We start from the raw sequence: 15,480 nt of genomic DNA, 5'->3' as shown, positions 1-15,480 counted from the left end.
CAGCAATGTTTAAAGGTTTATGACTACTTAACAGCTATGAAGGGGCACATGGTGGAAACTGGATTATGTTCTAATTTAATCTAGTGGCTCTTAAAGGAGGAGTTACATATTATGCAAAATACGCTTTGCTTTCTTACTGAGAATTAGATGTGAAGGTTATCTAATATCATATCACTCTAACATCAACTCACTAAATATAAAGCTAAAACAGTGGGTTAGCTTAGATTAGCATAAAGACTAGAAAACAGGGGAAACAGCTAACCTGGCTCTGTCCAAAAGGTAAATAACCCACATACCAGCTCCTCTAAGCTCACTAGTGAGACTTCAGGAAGTCAACGGCCCTGCCAAGAAGTAGTGCTGCATGTACCTCTCGTAAAACCGCAACTTGTCATTTTTTGCACTTTGATTGTGTGTGGATTAAACAAAAGAGATATAATTTGTCATTACTTTCACTCAGCCGTAAAGCAAATGAGTATATATCAAAGACTGTCAAACTCCTTTAACAAAATTAAATTCACTCAATTTCAACATAATTGCATGCAATGTTCTGTTGAAGGTAGGCGATTACTCAATAAATAACTACTACAGGGAGCACAGTACAGTAAATGGAAAAACATAACATTAGGACTGGTGAAAAATCTGTTCTAATACCTGCTAACATCATCTAAGTGTTTCATGCTGTTTGAAATTAATTTAAATAAATAAAAACGTGAATAGTAATGAGCGATTTCTGAATGCAAAAAACACAACTCTCTCTCTCGCAGTATTGTTCAGATTGTTAGCTAAAAAGCTACAAAACAAATGAGGCCAATCCTTTAAAGTTGTCTGTAATAGTGATCTTGCGTAGCATACAATAATCACTATTAAACATTATTTCTTAATGTATGTGAATTGTTCTTGACTTCACTTTGGTGACATCAAGACACAGTAGTGTACTTGTAAGTGATAAAATGTTTATCTTGTGTCATTGCATCTCCTCCTGCCTCTGTCTGAGAGCCCCTTCAAAAAAAACATGGATGGAAAATTAACAACAGCTTTAACGTTCGCTTCTGCTCACTCCACATCAACCAGTGGTGGGACTTCTCAAGTAGTAACACAGGCTACGGCAAAGGTATTTCTCTTCAGGCACATTCAAGACTAAAACATGAAACAGGATCAGATTTACTAAGCCTGCTGCGTCTTGTGTCAGACACAAAATAACAATATCATCCGATAGGTGCATAAGCCTGGAGGCACCGTTTGGCTTTCACCAACTCTGCATGTTTCTTGCCGAACTCTCCTACAAACAAGGGATATTTTATGTCGCTGTTGGTGGGGACAGTAAAAACATCACTACAAAGTCTGCTGGTAATCTAAAACCCCACCTTTTTCTTCTTCTGTGTTGTTGCAAAGTTTCAGAGCAACAGAGACAAACACCGTCCCTGAAACCATAGTGACTCACTCTGTCTCCTGCCTTCGAGAGGAGAGGGAAAGACGCTGTGTTGACTGAGATTAAACTGAGCAGGGGAATAAATTAGTCTACAATATAATAGTCTTTTGTGCGTTTCTCACTTTCCCTGGTCTGAATAACTCACCAGATTTGGCGCTAGCTGCTTTTTAGAAATAAAGTAGCTGAAGGTCTGAAAAAGGCAGGCAGCGGACCAAACCACTGTGAGGCATATGAGGGAGGAGGACATAATCTTTAAAAACTGGACTCATAGTAGCGAATAAGAGCTGTCAACCGTTTGTGTAACAAATGAACTGACTAGACGCTGATGGACAACAGTGGTTATATTTTAAATATTTGATAAAAAAAATATTGCTTGGGACAATTCAGTGGTCCCTGTATTTTGAATTACAAATTCTACTCCCTTGCCTAGAAAACAGTCCCATTGCTAACTGCGTAGCTGGTAAAACGGACATTACTCACATACCAACTACAAGCACGTCGTAATCAACTGTGTACATTCAAATGAGTATTCCAGTTATAAAGAACTCACCATTTTAGCAATCATCATAACGTACGGTCCAGCTTGCTGGTTGACAGCCAGGATATCCATGAGTCTCACGTACCAGAAGATGATATTGAGACAATACACCGTCCTCCCAGGGACGAAGGCATCGCCTCCACCCAGCCTCAGGCCAAAACCAATAAAGAAGGTGAGAATGGCCAGAAAGTCTGACACATTGAAATAGTCACTGAACCACACTTTTATCTTCTGGCTTATTTTGCCTGCTTCAGACATAAACATCTGGAAAAAAGTCAAGAAGAAGAAGAAAAACATGAAATTATGCTGAGGACAGTAGTTAATTTGCAGTCTTTGGTGAAGTTTAAAAGGAATACAGAAAATAATGGTATCAAAAGCTACTGCCTGTGTTTTACTGCCATATCAATAAATTAATTACCTTCACTATTTTTAAATTACATAGTTTGACAATACGGGTCTTAAAAAGTCGCAGAATTTCTTTTCCACGTACCTCTCGAATTTTCTCAATTGCAGAGGAGAATATGTAGAGGATGACCACCCACTCTTGAGGAGAAGGCCATTTGGGCATTTTCACCAGGACAACATACGTGTAGACCATCAAGAAGCCTAGGTAGAAGAGCTGACAATGCAGACACACAACAATAAGATGCCATTGTAAAAAAACACTTCTTTTAATGCAAGTAGCATGATTAAGTCTTCTGTCATTTATGTGGGCAATTTAGATATATAATATATGTTGGACGCAGATGATAACTGTGTTGACAGAGAGCCTCTAAATTCCAGTTCCAGAGAGGGGCTTCATCTCTCTAAAATATTTTGAGACAAGGTCAGCTGAGGCCCTCTGAAGGGGCTGAACCTCATCAGGGCACTTGGTCTGGAGCAAATAGTTTTTGCCATTTTGACTGAGGCCTCTGAGCCCAGCTGGTGGTTAGCTGTGAGGATAAGGACTATGTGAGAGAAGAGAAATCCTCTCCATCACAGTTCCCAACATAGTCTGCTCTCAGGGAGAGTTGGGGAGGGGTAAGGGTTTAATATCAGAAAACCCCCCAAGAAAACTGGACTCTGAAGGTAACTTGTTTTAACAAGCTAGATAAAAGGTAATTCCCTGGGAGTGGCAAATAGCTTTGGTTTAATATTTGATTTGATTACATAAATGTTCAAGAATTAATTTATTGCTACTGTGTAAAGGGAATAGTAAAAAGCTCCTTATTTGTTTAGTGTTTGCAAACCACATGTTATTGCACTTTTGTGTAGGCCTATATAGCAGTAAATTAAGTGTGCAATACACTACTTTAGAATTCATTTTACAATTTTGCGCATAACCACGCCATTAATCGCGATTAAATTTTTTTATCGTTGCCCAGCACTAGTATAAACCCTGCTGATTCCCTCTTCTCAGCCATGAGTTTTGCTTCTCTGTGCAAAACATTGCACACAAGTGCAACTAGCTGATGACGACAGTCTGCCTCCATGATTGTTTATGTCTGAAGTCACTTTTGATCACACAAGTTTCTGCGAGATTCCAAGTCACCAGAAATGCCACTCCGAAATTGTTTAGTATAACGGCAAGTGTGTGGTCCTGCGTATTGACTGACTCATCTGGTGTGTGCTCTCTATAAATCTATTGCAAAAGAGTCTATTGCAGCTAGGGCTGGCCTGAATGTCATTTTTTGAGCTTCGAAGCTTCGATTATTAGCTCTTAATTACTATCGAAGCCCTGTGTGTGCGTGTGTGAGAGAAGAGGAGAAAAAGAGAGAGAGCGAGCGCTCCTTTTATTTATTCTCATAGCTAGGCTAACTAGTGATTATTACCAAAACTTTGTTTTTAACTTTGTTAAGGCAAGGCTAGCAGTCCTAAGTGCAGGATTAAGAAAGGGAGGAGTGACATAAAAGAGAAATATTTATTGCAGGGTTAAAGGGATCAGATATTGAGCAAGTGAAGAGCGAGGCAGAGTGAAAATAGATGCGTGCCGAACCGGGATGATGGCTGCTGTACAGAGCAGTAGGAACCGCAGCTGAGAGTCCAGAGTGAGAGAGTCTGATCCGAGCAGGTCCAGAGCAGAATCCAGGAATAGTTTAGCTGGGCGGGGGTCCAGGCGGAGAGCAGATGGGATGAGCGATATTTCCAGTAGCCGAACTAAACTACACGTTATCATGCGTAATTCACTTTTAACTTTTATTATAGCGACTATATGCTCTTGTTCTACAATCATTCAATAATTATTTAAATGTGTTCATTATGTTGATGTTTGTTTGCTGTAGTCAGTTTACTGATTAATTTTAAAATTTAGGAAATATTACTGTTTTGATTTGTAATGAAATTAAGCAATTATAAAATTAATAAACGCCATTACTGCTACACTGCAGTTGTTATCACTCAGTGTAAAGTGCTCTCACACAGCTGAAGACTTCATTTTGTTTTCCCTTTGATGTAAACTGGAGTGTTAATGTGTTCACTGCTGTGAGCGGAGGTCAGGAGCGCCAAAAACCCCTCAATATTCAAATCGCAAAATTGAAAATCGAATGTGTACCCAAAGAGCTCTAATTGCAGCTAAACTGTCTGATTGCCATCAAGCTGCTGTTGAGAAGAACAGATCTTATTTGTACAAAGTTGTTGATATTGTGTGGCTACTGTCTAAACTTGGCTTGAGGTTCGTTCTGTAAGTCAGTCAGATTATTTAAATGCTACAAGCCCTGATTTCCAGAACGAAGTAATTGACATATGCACAAACTTGGTTTATGAAGAAATTTGCAAAGAAAGTGCAGGATACTGGCTTTTTTAAAAATAATTGCAGATGAGGCCAGGTCTTTCAAAACTGAACAATTATTGTTTGTTTGAGATATACAGAGGAGCTTGAAATCAAGGAACACTTTTTGTGTTTTCTTGATTGTTCAGGATCTCGCAATGAGGCTGGGACTGTAGAAGCAGTAAACAAAGGACCCGAGACTTGTGGACTGCAAAACATCCCCATTGTTGCCGAGTTACGATGGTGCCTATATGGTGTACATATTGCTTGGCTCACAAACTAAATCTGGTGCTTGTGGAGTGTTGTACTGTCAACTGCAGCGTTAAAACATTCCTGAATGTCAGTGAAAAACTGTACTCTGTACATGCAGATCCATCTAACCATCATCGATTTATTGAAATCCAGAAATCGCTGAATATGAAACATGAGGCAGCCCAGTCAGACAAGATGAGCGTGCAAGTAGGAATCTGTGATTTCAGTTAGTCACAACTCTGCAATTACAGGGTGCCTAAGAGAAATTAGTAACGAGGGAGACAAGTGGTCTGTGTAGGCAAGTAGCCTTTATGACCACATGACCAGAATGTCATTCATTACACGTCTCCTTGTATATGAAGACAAACTGCATGTGATTCATGTTATGCACAAGGCCCTGCAGTCCTCCAACTGCACACGCAAAGTCGTGACACTAACCGACAACCCAAAAGTGCACTGCATATCACACAGACAGGAAGCTAAGTCGAGGAGCAATGTCTGGAGATCAGTGAAACAGTTCTGCCGGGACAAAAATGTGTTTGTACCTGTGGATGTAAAAAACGGGCCAAACAACCCACCACTTCCCTCGACAGTTTCCTGATTACAACTATGAGGCACCTGTATTTCAGCAGCGCCTTTGTCTCCCTGTGGTGGATACCCTCATCAACAAAGTGGACAGACGATTCATGGGAGAGTCAATGCAACTTGCACGGGCATGTGCAGCAGTATTCAGATGTGACAAAAATGGAAGTGAACCTCTCATACAAAAACACACATTGCTTAAATTCACCCTCTCCTTGTAGGAGCAGAGGTGGAGCTTGTTAAAGTCTCTGCTGTTTTACCTGCCTCACTCCCGCATATTAAAAAGAGTGTTTAAAAAGGACAGTTTACCAAAGCTCTACACAATGCTACAGCCTAGGGCTGGGCGATATGGCCAAAAATGTTATCACAATAAAAAATTTCATATCATTCAATGTCAATAATTATCACAATAAATGTCAAATTATTATTTCTTCAAAGTTTAAAGGCTGATTTTTGGTCCCGAGTGAAAGTAGAAGAAACCAGATGGTTTATTGTGTTTTAAACTTTTCTTTATGGTCAGAACAAAACACAACAGTGGGTCACTTAACAAATCTGAGGTAGAACATTTAAAACAATTATGATAAAATCTTTGTTCAACAAATGTTAATGAGTGAAATTAATCAAAAAACTATTCAGTCCCTGACAAAACAAAATGAACATTTGTTATATGGTTATTGAGGAAACTTATATCTTGATAATTATTTTTATTGTTTTTATAGCCCAGTCCTACAGCAGCATATGCATATTTCATAGTTCTCAATTTAACACGATATTAGTTCATGTGTACACTGAATGTTTTAAAAGGGTACATGGAATGAAAGCCTAACAGTATAATATAAACATTTTTACTTTTGACTTTTTATGGTTTTTACGGTTGCCAGTGCGCTTCAGTTGTGTGTGCTCATGTGGGAAAGACAAACACCCTACGTAAGCCTGTGTGTGATACAAAGTGAAACAGAATTGATGCGCTGGGTTGTTTGGCTTTCTGGCAAGCGTGGTGCTATTGTCTTCAGTTACTGTATGTATACTGTATGCCTAACAAATCAAGCAATAGTAATAAATTTGTTCTGATGAGAGTTTAAAAATAGCAATAGACTTGTAGTCTTGTTTTTTATAAACTCATTAAGTAGCTATTTACATAAATTACTTTTAAACATAGATAACAAAAAATATCATATACATAAACACTTTAGGTGAGAGATCACACGGTAAGTACTGTTATTTATTAGCTTTTTTACTTTGATGGATGTTAAATAAAATTTTAGATCTGAACAAGGACCAGGTTACTTAAGTCAAGTATTCGGCACACCTTCAACGCCCAGTTCAAATGATAGAAAATCTGTATAGAATCACATACAAGGCACATATTTTTCTCCCAATGGTATACAAACTCGCCACTGACGTCTGTAAAGAGCTTGCTCCAGTTTAAAGCACCAGTCAAGCATACTGGAGACTGTGGGAACATTTGAAAACATCCACATAGGCAGGTACGCTACACATGCACACAAACACACATGTCCAGTTTCTCGGTACAACTTGGATAAGGTCTACGGTTAAAAAATTGCTGAACCTTGACACACGAGGTGTGAAGTGTTGGAAAATCAGCCATTAACACTCCCGTCTGATGGGCAAGTCATTGTTGACTGCTGCACTGATGTAGAAATCGGGATGCAGGCAGGTACTACAGATGTAGATAAGATTAGGCACAGGCTATATTACACATACTAGCAGTTTCAGTGATGGTATCAGCTCCTCTCTACTTGAACATCCTGAAAAAAAAGCCCTGTCCCTGACAACTCCCAGACACCTGAGAACCAGCCTCAGGCTGTATATAAATAAACATGAGAGCAAGGGAGAAAAGATGAGTGATAATCCTGTGAATGAGTATGAATGTGACAGTACGTGTGTTAAAAATAAGCTTCAACTGCTATCACTGCCTCTTTCTGGAAAACCCTGTGGTCCTTAAATTAGTGTTTTAAAGTCAAGTTATTAAAAGTGCAAGGGCATAACACATGCAGAAATTCATGCTATTGATCTCAGATTCCTCCTCATTCCACAAAGTCAACCCAGTGGGAGTGCTGCTGCAGTGTGAAAGGAAATGGCCCCTCATTGGCCTTCAACTTGTGAACATTTCCAATAGAGTTTAAGGAGCGCAGAGAAGTGGCTTTAATTTAGTGGAAACGGGGGACAGTTTGGGGCTCCAACTAGCCAGGAATCACATTCCTATGCCACTGCCACTCTGGGAAAGCCTATGCCACGTGAGAGGCCTGAGAGGAGATCACAACTGACTGCTGAGCATTGGATTCTATTAGATTCACAGTCTAGAAGAAATACTTCTCACAAATTATTAAAGGGTCTTAACTAGATGTTTGCTACGGATTGGGAAACGCTGTAGGATTGTGTTCCTTGAGGTTTCCTGTGGGCGGTGCTGTGGGAATATCTTTCCACCCAATTTCCTATAAAGAGTTGTTTTCAGTCTTAGTGTCTCGCTACTTTCTGTGTGGGTGTCTGACAAGACAAGGTTGCACCCTGTCCCCTCTCCTGTTTGTGGTATTTAAGGACAGACTATCAATCACAGCAGCAGAGTCTCCAGGGTTTTGTACTGGAGCATGCTGGTGGAGAGAACCGTAAGCATTCAGCAAATCTCTCCGTTTCTTATTCAGAACATTAAAATATCAAATAGCCCATGTTATGGGAATTGTTACAATGTTCATGTGCTTGTAGCTGCCAAAACATGTATGTGCTTAATGAAGTATACCCTAAACCTAAGAGTGACTGATATCGTGTAAGGATAAGAGCAGCAGAGCAGCCTTGCTCACACTAAGCGAAGAGTATAGATAGTAGAAGAGTGTTTTGAGAAGCAACACCTGGGTCTGTGCTCTGACCTTGTTGGTTAACATGCACCTGTTTGTAACAAAGAATGATTTTCAAGTATAAACTACAATGTAATCAATTTCTCTTCAGTCTCGTTTGCGTCTTATTGGCTCTTATTTGTAAGCAATAAATAATCCTCTGGAATTACAGACAAAGATGTTGTGATTGAGTTTTTAATTCTAATTTATTTCACCCCAACTAGACGCAAGAGGCTGCCTTGACACCGCATTTGATCAAATTATCCCAGGTACTAAAGAGACAAAGGACCTTAGCTAGGTAATGAAGTCACTTTTGCACATTCCTGTTTGAATTTCCATCATTTTAAGAACCATGGCGGTGTTTGAGATGCCATTTCCACACATTGTTCACACCCCTTTTATCTAGCTCTTCTTTTAACTAGTCTTGCACCTGAAAACATAACTTTAACCTTTATAAAACCACAAGCAATGTCAGCAATTATCCTAATATTGATACTAAAGTTGCCCGTTGCAGTGGAAACGCCCTATAAGTAATAACCCTAAGACATCTGTATCTCTGCAGGGTGTCTGGTGAAAATCTTCTTTTCAGAGCAAAAACGTAAACAAGCTACTTCTCCTGGGCAACACCCTCTCTTTGTAGGTCCTGTTACCCAGAATCCTACCCAGACAAACCACCAAAAAATTGATGGTTGACTGAAAGCTAGATGACTGTACGGTATGCGTGTGTGTGTGTGTTCTCTTCCTGTAATCTCCCTACCGTGTTGGACCAGAACTTGACAATGGGAGCGTGGTAGAAGGCATATATTTTCCTGGTTAAGGGCAGCTTTCTGGAGCGAATGTGTGTCTCCATGTCATTCTTCGCCTCCACATGGTCGTGGGATCTGGCCTCTTTGAACACATCCTGCAGAGAGGATTTAAAAAAAAGGCCCAAATAAGACAACAGCAGGCCACAATGTGGAGAGAAAATGAGAGAAAGAGAGAGAAAGCAGAGTAAAGAAGACAATGTGAGTGATATAAAATAAGCAAATAAATGACATGAGTTAAAAATAACACTTAAGGAATTTAAGCCCAAAATAGCACTTTTTATGTGAATATCTGACTTGTTACTCTTCTTGTTACACAATAGACTTACAACATGCACACAGTTCATTAACCCTTTAACACAGCCTAAACTATGGACTATGGACATCTTTTGGGCATGAAGTTTTCAATTATTTATTTTATTTTAGGACTGGAGGACTGCTTTGATTCTAGGACAACAGACAAAGGGGAAAAAGGAAGAAAAGGAAAAACAAATCACTGGATAAAAATACAAAAACAAAAGGAGTGAGTAAATCAAACCATTTGGATGTCTTCAGCTATGTTCTGGAAGTTGTGTTCGCTGTCCTCCATGGTCATCTGGTGGTCGTCCTGACTCTGAGGGATGTGAGCCATCTCGGCTTTGGATTTGTACTCCAACAGTAGGATGGCAGGAGGCACCAAAATACTCAGAATCACCTACAGACAAATGCACACATGTGGGTGGATGATGCTATATTTGTTAAGAAAGTCATTTTAATTGCACACAGTAATGACAAGTGTTTTATTGCCTAAGTGCACATCTAACCTTTAACCCTGGAATTACAATTATGGTGCTAACTGCACATATACAGCACACTACATTGTCCCAGTTTAGTGGCTTTTCACTAATTTAAATATTTCTTGAAGATACCAAAAACAGCATAATGCACGCCAAGTTATCAAAGTTCCCACACTGATGCAAAAAAAGAACAATTTTAAATACAACTTAAATTTAGGGAAAATGTTAGAATATATATATTTTTTCAGTAGCACAATAACTATTTATTTTGACATTAACAAAAAACTAAAGAATGGTACAGATAGTTCTGATTGTAAATGGGTTTTAACATAAAATTCAGGAAACGCTTGAGTCACCTGAGATAAACCAGAGCATTCCCCAAAGATGACCTGTTGATTCCTCGTATCACCATGAATCATCCAACTAAGTGGCATTTTATATCTTAACAAGTACCTAAACTGACATTGGGATTAGATATGAAAGCAGACCTTTGTTGAAGCCCCAGGAACACGGCACCTGTTACCATAACTTCACCAAACACAAAAACTATTACGGAATAGTATCATATTTGGATTAAGCTGTACAATAATACACACTGTCGAACCTCAGCAGCCACTGAAAACAATTTTTCAGCACAGATTCCAGCACATATATTATAATAATAATAATAATAATAATAATAATAATAATAATAATAATAATATTATTATTATTATTATTATTATTATTATTATTATTATTATTATTATTATAATAATATTACTCCGGCTTCCCGTTTGTTACCAAAAATAAAATCAAAATGGAACATGAACCTTGTACCAGGAGTTCTTGCGCATGTTCAGCCTCCCCATCCACATGTCTGACAGCAGCATCTGGGTGCAGGTATGTGCCACAAAGGGCCGTAGGTGGGAGGAGACAGCCAACTTCAAACAGGTGGAGTTGCTCCAGTTCTTCAGCTCATAGGTCAGCAGCTTCATGGCCATGGTCTCGTCCTGCCTGAACGACTGCTCCAGCAGATCCACGGCTAACGTCCCAAAATCACTGAAATACATCAGCACAGTTGACTCAGTTAATTTGTTTACCTTCATAAAGAAATGTGAGAACTGTATCGGACATCCGTCTGAGCCACAGAGAAACGTACTTTGAGTACTCCTTGAGCTCCTCTGAGGTGTCGTCCACCACGTCGCTCTTCTTGGCCTCGTAGCCCATAGATCGGCAAAGCTTACAGGCCACCAGTGCCTTTGCCATGTTCTCCTCACCGTGCTGCCAAAAGAACAGCGACATTTTCTGCCTCTTCATCAGCACAGCCCACACCAGCAGCTCATTGAAAGGGTAGGGAAACCGCCGTGTCTCTGGGTCGTCAATGTCCACGATCTCTTCTTTGCTTCTCTTTTTGTTCTGCTCAGTGGTGGACTCAAGCTAGGAGGGGAGGGAAGGAGCAGTTAGAGGGTTGTAGGGAGACAGTCTATGTTTCCCAATTTAACGGTCATTGCTTGAGTTTACCTTAGGTTTGTACGGCTGTGCTGTTTTGATGAAGTGGTTGTGCCTCGTCTTCTCCTTCTTGTCAGCCTGCATGCTAAAAGTCTCGTGACTTTTCCTCAAATGAGAACCTGCTGTGTGGCGCTCCGACCTCTGTGCAGAACATGAAAACATTTCCACTGACTTTGATTACATTTCACAAAACATTCAATAAAAGTTTCAGGCCTAACATCAAGAGTACAATGCATGAAATATTACTGTAGTTGTTTTTTTATACTACATCCACACAACATGCCAGGTTTTAACTCCAGTATGTGCAGTGCATCACTAAAATAAAGTTAAAACACATACAGACCTTTCAAATATTAAAAAACCAACAGGTTTTGATCATTGCTACAAAGACACTCAAGGAACAGCAACTGTTCAAACTCACCCTACTGTTGCCATGAAGATTGTTGTAAATGATTCGGAAGCGTTTCCTGGTGTAGTTGCACCTGTAAGTCCCGCCCATCAGGTACTCAATAACCAGGCCCACATCAATCAAAGTGATCTTATAGTTTGGAGGCAGATGACTCTGCAAGAAGGCACAAGAAACAAAATGGTGAATGAGATTGAACAGATTCTGTTTAATAGCAGCTGATAAAAATTATGTGAAGTGGGCTGAATCTACCTGTTTCACATCTCTAACCAGGTGGAGGAGAGTTGGGTTGCTGGTAGGTTGTTTCTAAAATATAAGAAGATAGAAATACACACATACATTATATATATTTTTTAATTTTAATCAGTGGCTGGAGCATGTTTCATAATGTTACCGTGTTGTAGAGCTCCTCCAGCCGACTGATTGTCAGGAAACGGTGCATGCTCACACCGTTTTCAATGAGCAACTTGACAAAATCCACCCTGTCCATCACGAGTGCATCTAGCATGGCTTGCTCCAGAGAGCTCACCTATACACACAAACAAAGATAAGCAAACCATTATTTATAAAACAAACATGATGAGGGAGAAGACCAAATATATGGCCAAATTACAAAAAACACACACACACACACAAAACAAATAAATATTATCTCTCCTCTCGTTCAAGCAAAATGCCAGGCTTCCCCAAGATGTAAAATAAACATAAGTACTGAGGGCAGCTTATGAAGACAACTGTAATAGGGTTCATGTTACAGTCAAGACAAGCAGTTCTTGGCAGCCTGCCCGAATCCAGTCCCCTGGCTCTCCAGACTGCAGATTGTGGTCAGCAGAGATTCTGGGGTCATTCTGGGCAATTCCAAAGGTTTGGAGCTAATGCTGAGCAAACATCCCAGGAAGCTACGGCTCACACACACACAAACACACACACACACAAAACAAACACACAGACGTACCAGGAGCTGCTGTCCGTACACAAACACGTGATTCTTGGCAATGTCTACCCGGTCCCAGGCCAGAGTCAGGACCAGCTGATCAAAGGCTGACGCGTTTGTACCTGAAATACACAGATGGAGCCATGAGCAAGCACACACGTACACACAAACAAACACATATGAACTCCCAGGCAAGTAAAGCCTTATTAACTGTGTATTTCCCATTAGCCAGCTAGCAGGATTAGAGGGGGTTAGTAGAGCAGGGCCGGGGCAGTAATACAGTCAATTACACACTAATACAGCAATACAGCAGATTAGACTATAAAGTAAACCCCAGTTCAGTCTACTGCTCTCTTCTACAGTAATCTGCTTTATTGTCCTCTAGGAGCCATCTGAATCAAATGATCATAATTACTGTACACAGACTTGATTGTGCGGATGTCGCAAAAAATTATAATGGGAATTTAATTTCACTAAAATCACTAAATTGACTTCCAAACAACTTGACATTTCAGGTAGTCCGCCTGCTTAAAAAGTTGATGTATTCCTCAGCTTTTAACAACAGTGATGGCTTTTCCAGTGACTTCCCATTTAATATCCAGTCTGCTAAATGATTTGAATTATAGTGGAAGAGAGAAGGATTTTTAAGCAGCACTCAATATTCTTTAACAGGCTTGGGAGCTTTTGTAGTGCAGGGCACTTTTGAGGCTGAATGACTGTTTCACTGAGATGACTGCGCCTCAGGCCGACAAAATATTTGCCTGAGCTGTCATTTTCAGTCACAGTGCGTTTTATCTTTTCTGTCTGCAAACTTGTTATTCCAGATTTGCTGCACCCACCTAAATATAGTACAACACCACTCTTCTTTTCATTTGAACAAACTGTTAGAAGATATGGCCCTCTACAGAATTGCTCAGGTGAATGTCCAGCATATTCATTTTCTCCCAACAGACTGCGGAGATGAAGAGGAATAAGACTGGACATGCAGCTCAATGACTGACACTGTTCAAATGAGGAGGCCCTGTGAATGCAAGCAACATGATCTCCTCAGGAACACAAAGAGCAGGGCACCGGGGGGGGGCTCTGTTCTCAAAGCATCTCTCTTTCAGAATGAAAACATTACAAAGTCTTGAAATCTTAATCTCCCAATGCCAACAACCTCAGCATATGAATAGACTGAATCAACTTTACAGTATGTGACTTTTACTCTTTTACCGTTCCTTTATTTAAGAAGTTGGGGGGGAAGGGGGGGGGCAAGGCTCAGAGATAAGTCATCTACTAACCTTGGAGTAGAGCTCTCAGAATGGCTACATCAATGTCCTGGTGCTCCTCGGAGCTGATGTGGAACACAGTGATCTGTTTTCCAAGAAACAAGATAGCACTTCATTACCATGTTCCCACAAACATTATGCAGAGGTTTCAAGAGCTTGTGATGTGTGGTATCTATATTAATTCATAAAAACAGTGGGACCATCAGCGGATGTCACTAATGGGTCAGTAAGAGACCAGAGGAATTCTCAGTGGTCTCTGTGGCGTTGCTTAAACTGGTTAGTTTACTGGAACGCTGCTCTATTTTCTCTTACTTTAGCTGAAGCTTTTGGTTTTCATTAAAGTTTATTAAATGACTGACGTTTGCAAGTTTATTTCATGCCTGCTCTCGGTCATTGAAATGGAAATAAATAAATAAACAGACCACTGAAGATGATGGAAGTGTGTGACCGCGATTAAAATATGTGCATAAAAAAAATTAACGTATGTAAAATGTTCATGTACCAATTCTTTGCTCTTCATGCACTCCATCAGAGTCTGAAAGAGATGGATGGCATCGCTCTTGCTGAAGTTAAAGGTTTTCTTGATGGTTGCGATGATGTCAGTCTCCACTCCATCAGGAAGACCGCTGTAGAAGAATTACAGGGACACGGTTACAGTCCCACTTCTCAAACCCAAATGACTGCAAAACACTTAAAATATAGGTCTGATTCCAGCACATGTCCTGTCTAAATATCCCACAGCAACAACACAGTGAACTCTGGCTGATTAATCTTAAGTTTGCCTCAATAAGAGCATTAAAAACCCATTCTGTCCTTAATACAGAAGTGTATGTTTTGCATTGTCCCTGTACACTTTGGGTGACGTGTTTTAATTTATCTCTGCAGCAGTAAACGCAAAAGTAACTGATGCAGTAACACACAGATCAAATGACACATTTATCTGAAGTTCTATGCTTCTTAGCTGGTGAAGTGCTTTTATCTCTAAAGATCACATTAAAATTGAGCCACCGGTGGAAAACCATGTTAGCAAAATGTATGAGTTACTGTAGTGATAAGTGCATTAGACGGCACCTACACACCTGTGTATTGCTTATATGAATTCATTTTAATACTTAGGCATGTGAATTTAAATGCTTTATTTGTTCAATTATGTAATTTTCTGCACTATTTTTGCCGATTACTGTTATCTCCATATTCCTGTTAACTAACCTTCAAGGGGAAAATAAAACTTAATCTGACCTAATCTTAACCCCACTGCTCTGGATCTGTGCATGTTTCCTCTGATAAATCCCAACCTTTTGTGAACCTGCTCTCAGCTGGTTCAGAAAATCCTGGTTACCTTTTTTAATTGCATGCTTTTTTAAATTTATTTTTTTACACCACATCAGGGACATTTGAAG

At 39.8% G+C, this 15,480-nt stretch overlaps 1 protein-coding gene across 2 annotated transcripts in view; it reads right to left on the bottom strand.

Annotated features, from left to right (window-relative positions):
* trpm7 (transient receptor potential cation channel, subfamily M, member 7) overlaps positions 1 to 15,480 on the bottom strand; it is a 48,851-nt gene that overhangs the window by 15,424 nt on the left and 17,947 nt on the right. The window contains exons 9-21 of one of the 2 annotated variants that reach the window (XM_038701807.1): positions 14,583 to 14,706; positions 14,093 to 14,165; positions 12,831 to 12,931; positions 12,270 to 12,404; positions 12,128 to 12,181; positions 11,891 to 12,031; positions 11,482 to 11,610; positions 11,120 to 11,397; positions 10,791 to 11,019; positions 9,741 to 9,896; positions 9,157 to 9,300; positions 2,458 to 2,586; positions 1,980 to 2,231 (exon numbers count right to left, since the gene is read on the bottom strand). In XM_038701807.1, the coding sequence (XP_038557735.1) occupies positions 1,980 to 2,231; positions 2,458 to 2,586; positions 9,157 to 9,300; positions 9,741 to 9,896; positions 10,791 to 11,019; positions 11,120 to 11,397; positions 11,482 to 11,610; positions 11,891 to 12,031; positions 12,128 to 12,181; positions 12,270 to 12,404; positions 12,831 to 12,931; positions 14,093 to 14,165; positions 14,583 to 14,706 (1,945 nt within the window). Of the gene's footprint in view, positions 1 to 1,979; positions 2,232 to 2,457; positions 2,587 to 9,156; positions 9,301 to 9,740; positions 9,897 to 10,790; positions 11,020 to 11,119; positions 11,398 to 11,481; positions 11,611 to 11,890; positions 12,032 to 12,127; positions 12,182 to 12,269; positions 12,405 to 12,830; positions 12,932 to 14,092; positions 14,166 to 14,582; positions 14,707 to 15,480 lie in introns of those variants that run through there. The other variant, XM_038701808.1, reaches the window with a different exon arrangement.

This window comes from Micropterus salmoides, unplaced genomic scaffold (assembly GCF_014851395.1).
Source record: "Micropterus salmoides isolate LMB-PRFRI ecotype aquatic unplaced genomic scaffold, ASM1485139v1 Ms_hic_scaffold_6, whole genome shotgun sequence".
Classification (NCBI taxonomy): domain Eukaryota; kingdom Metazoa; phylum Chordata; class Actinopteri; order Centrarchiformes; family Centrarchidae; genus Micropterus; species Micropterus salmoides.
This window is presented reverse-complemented; position numbering and strand designations above follow the sequence as displayed.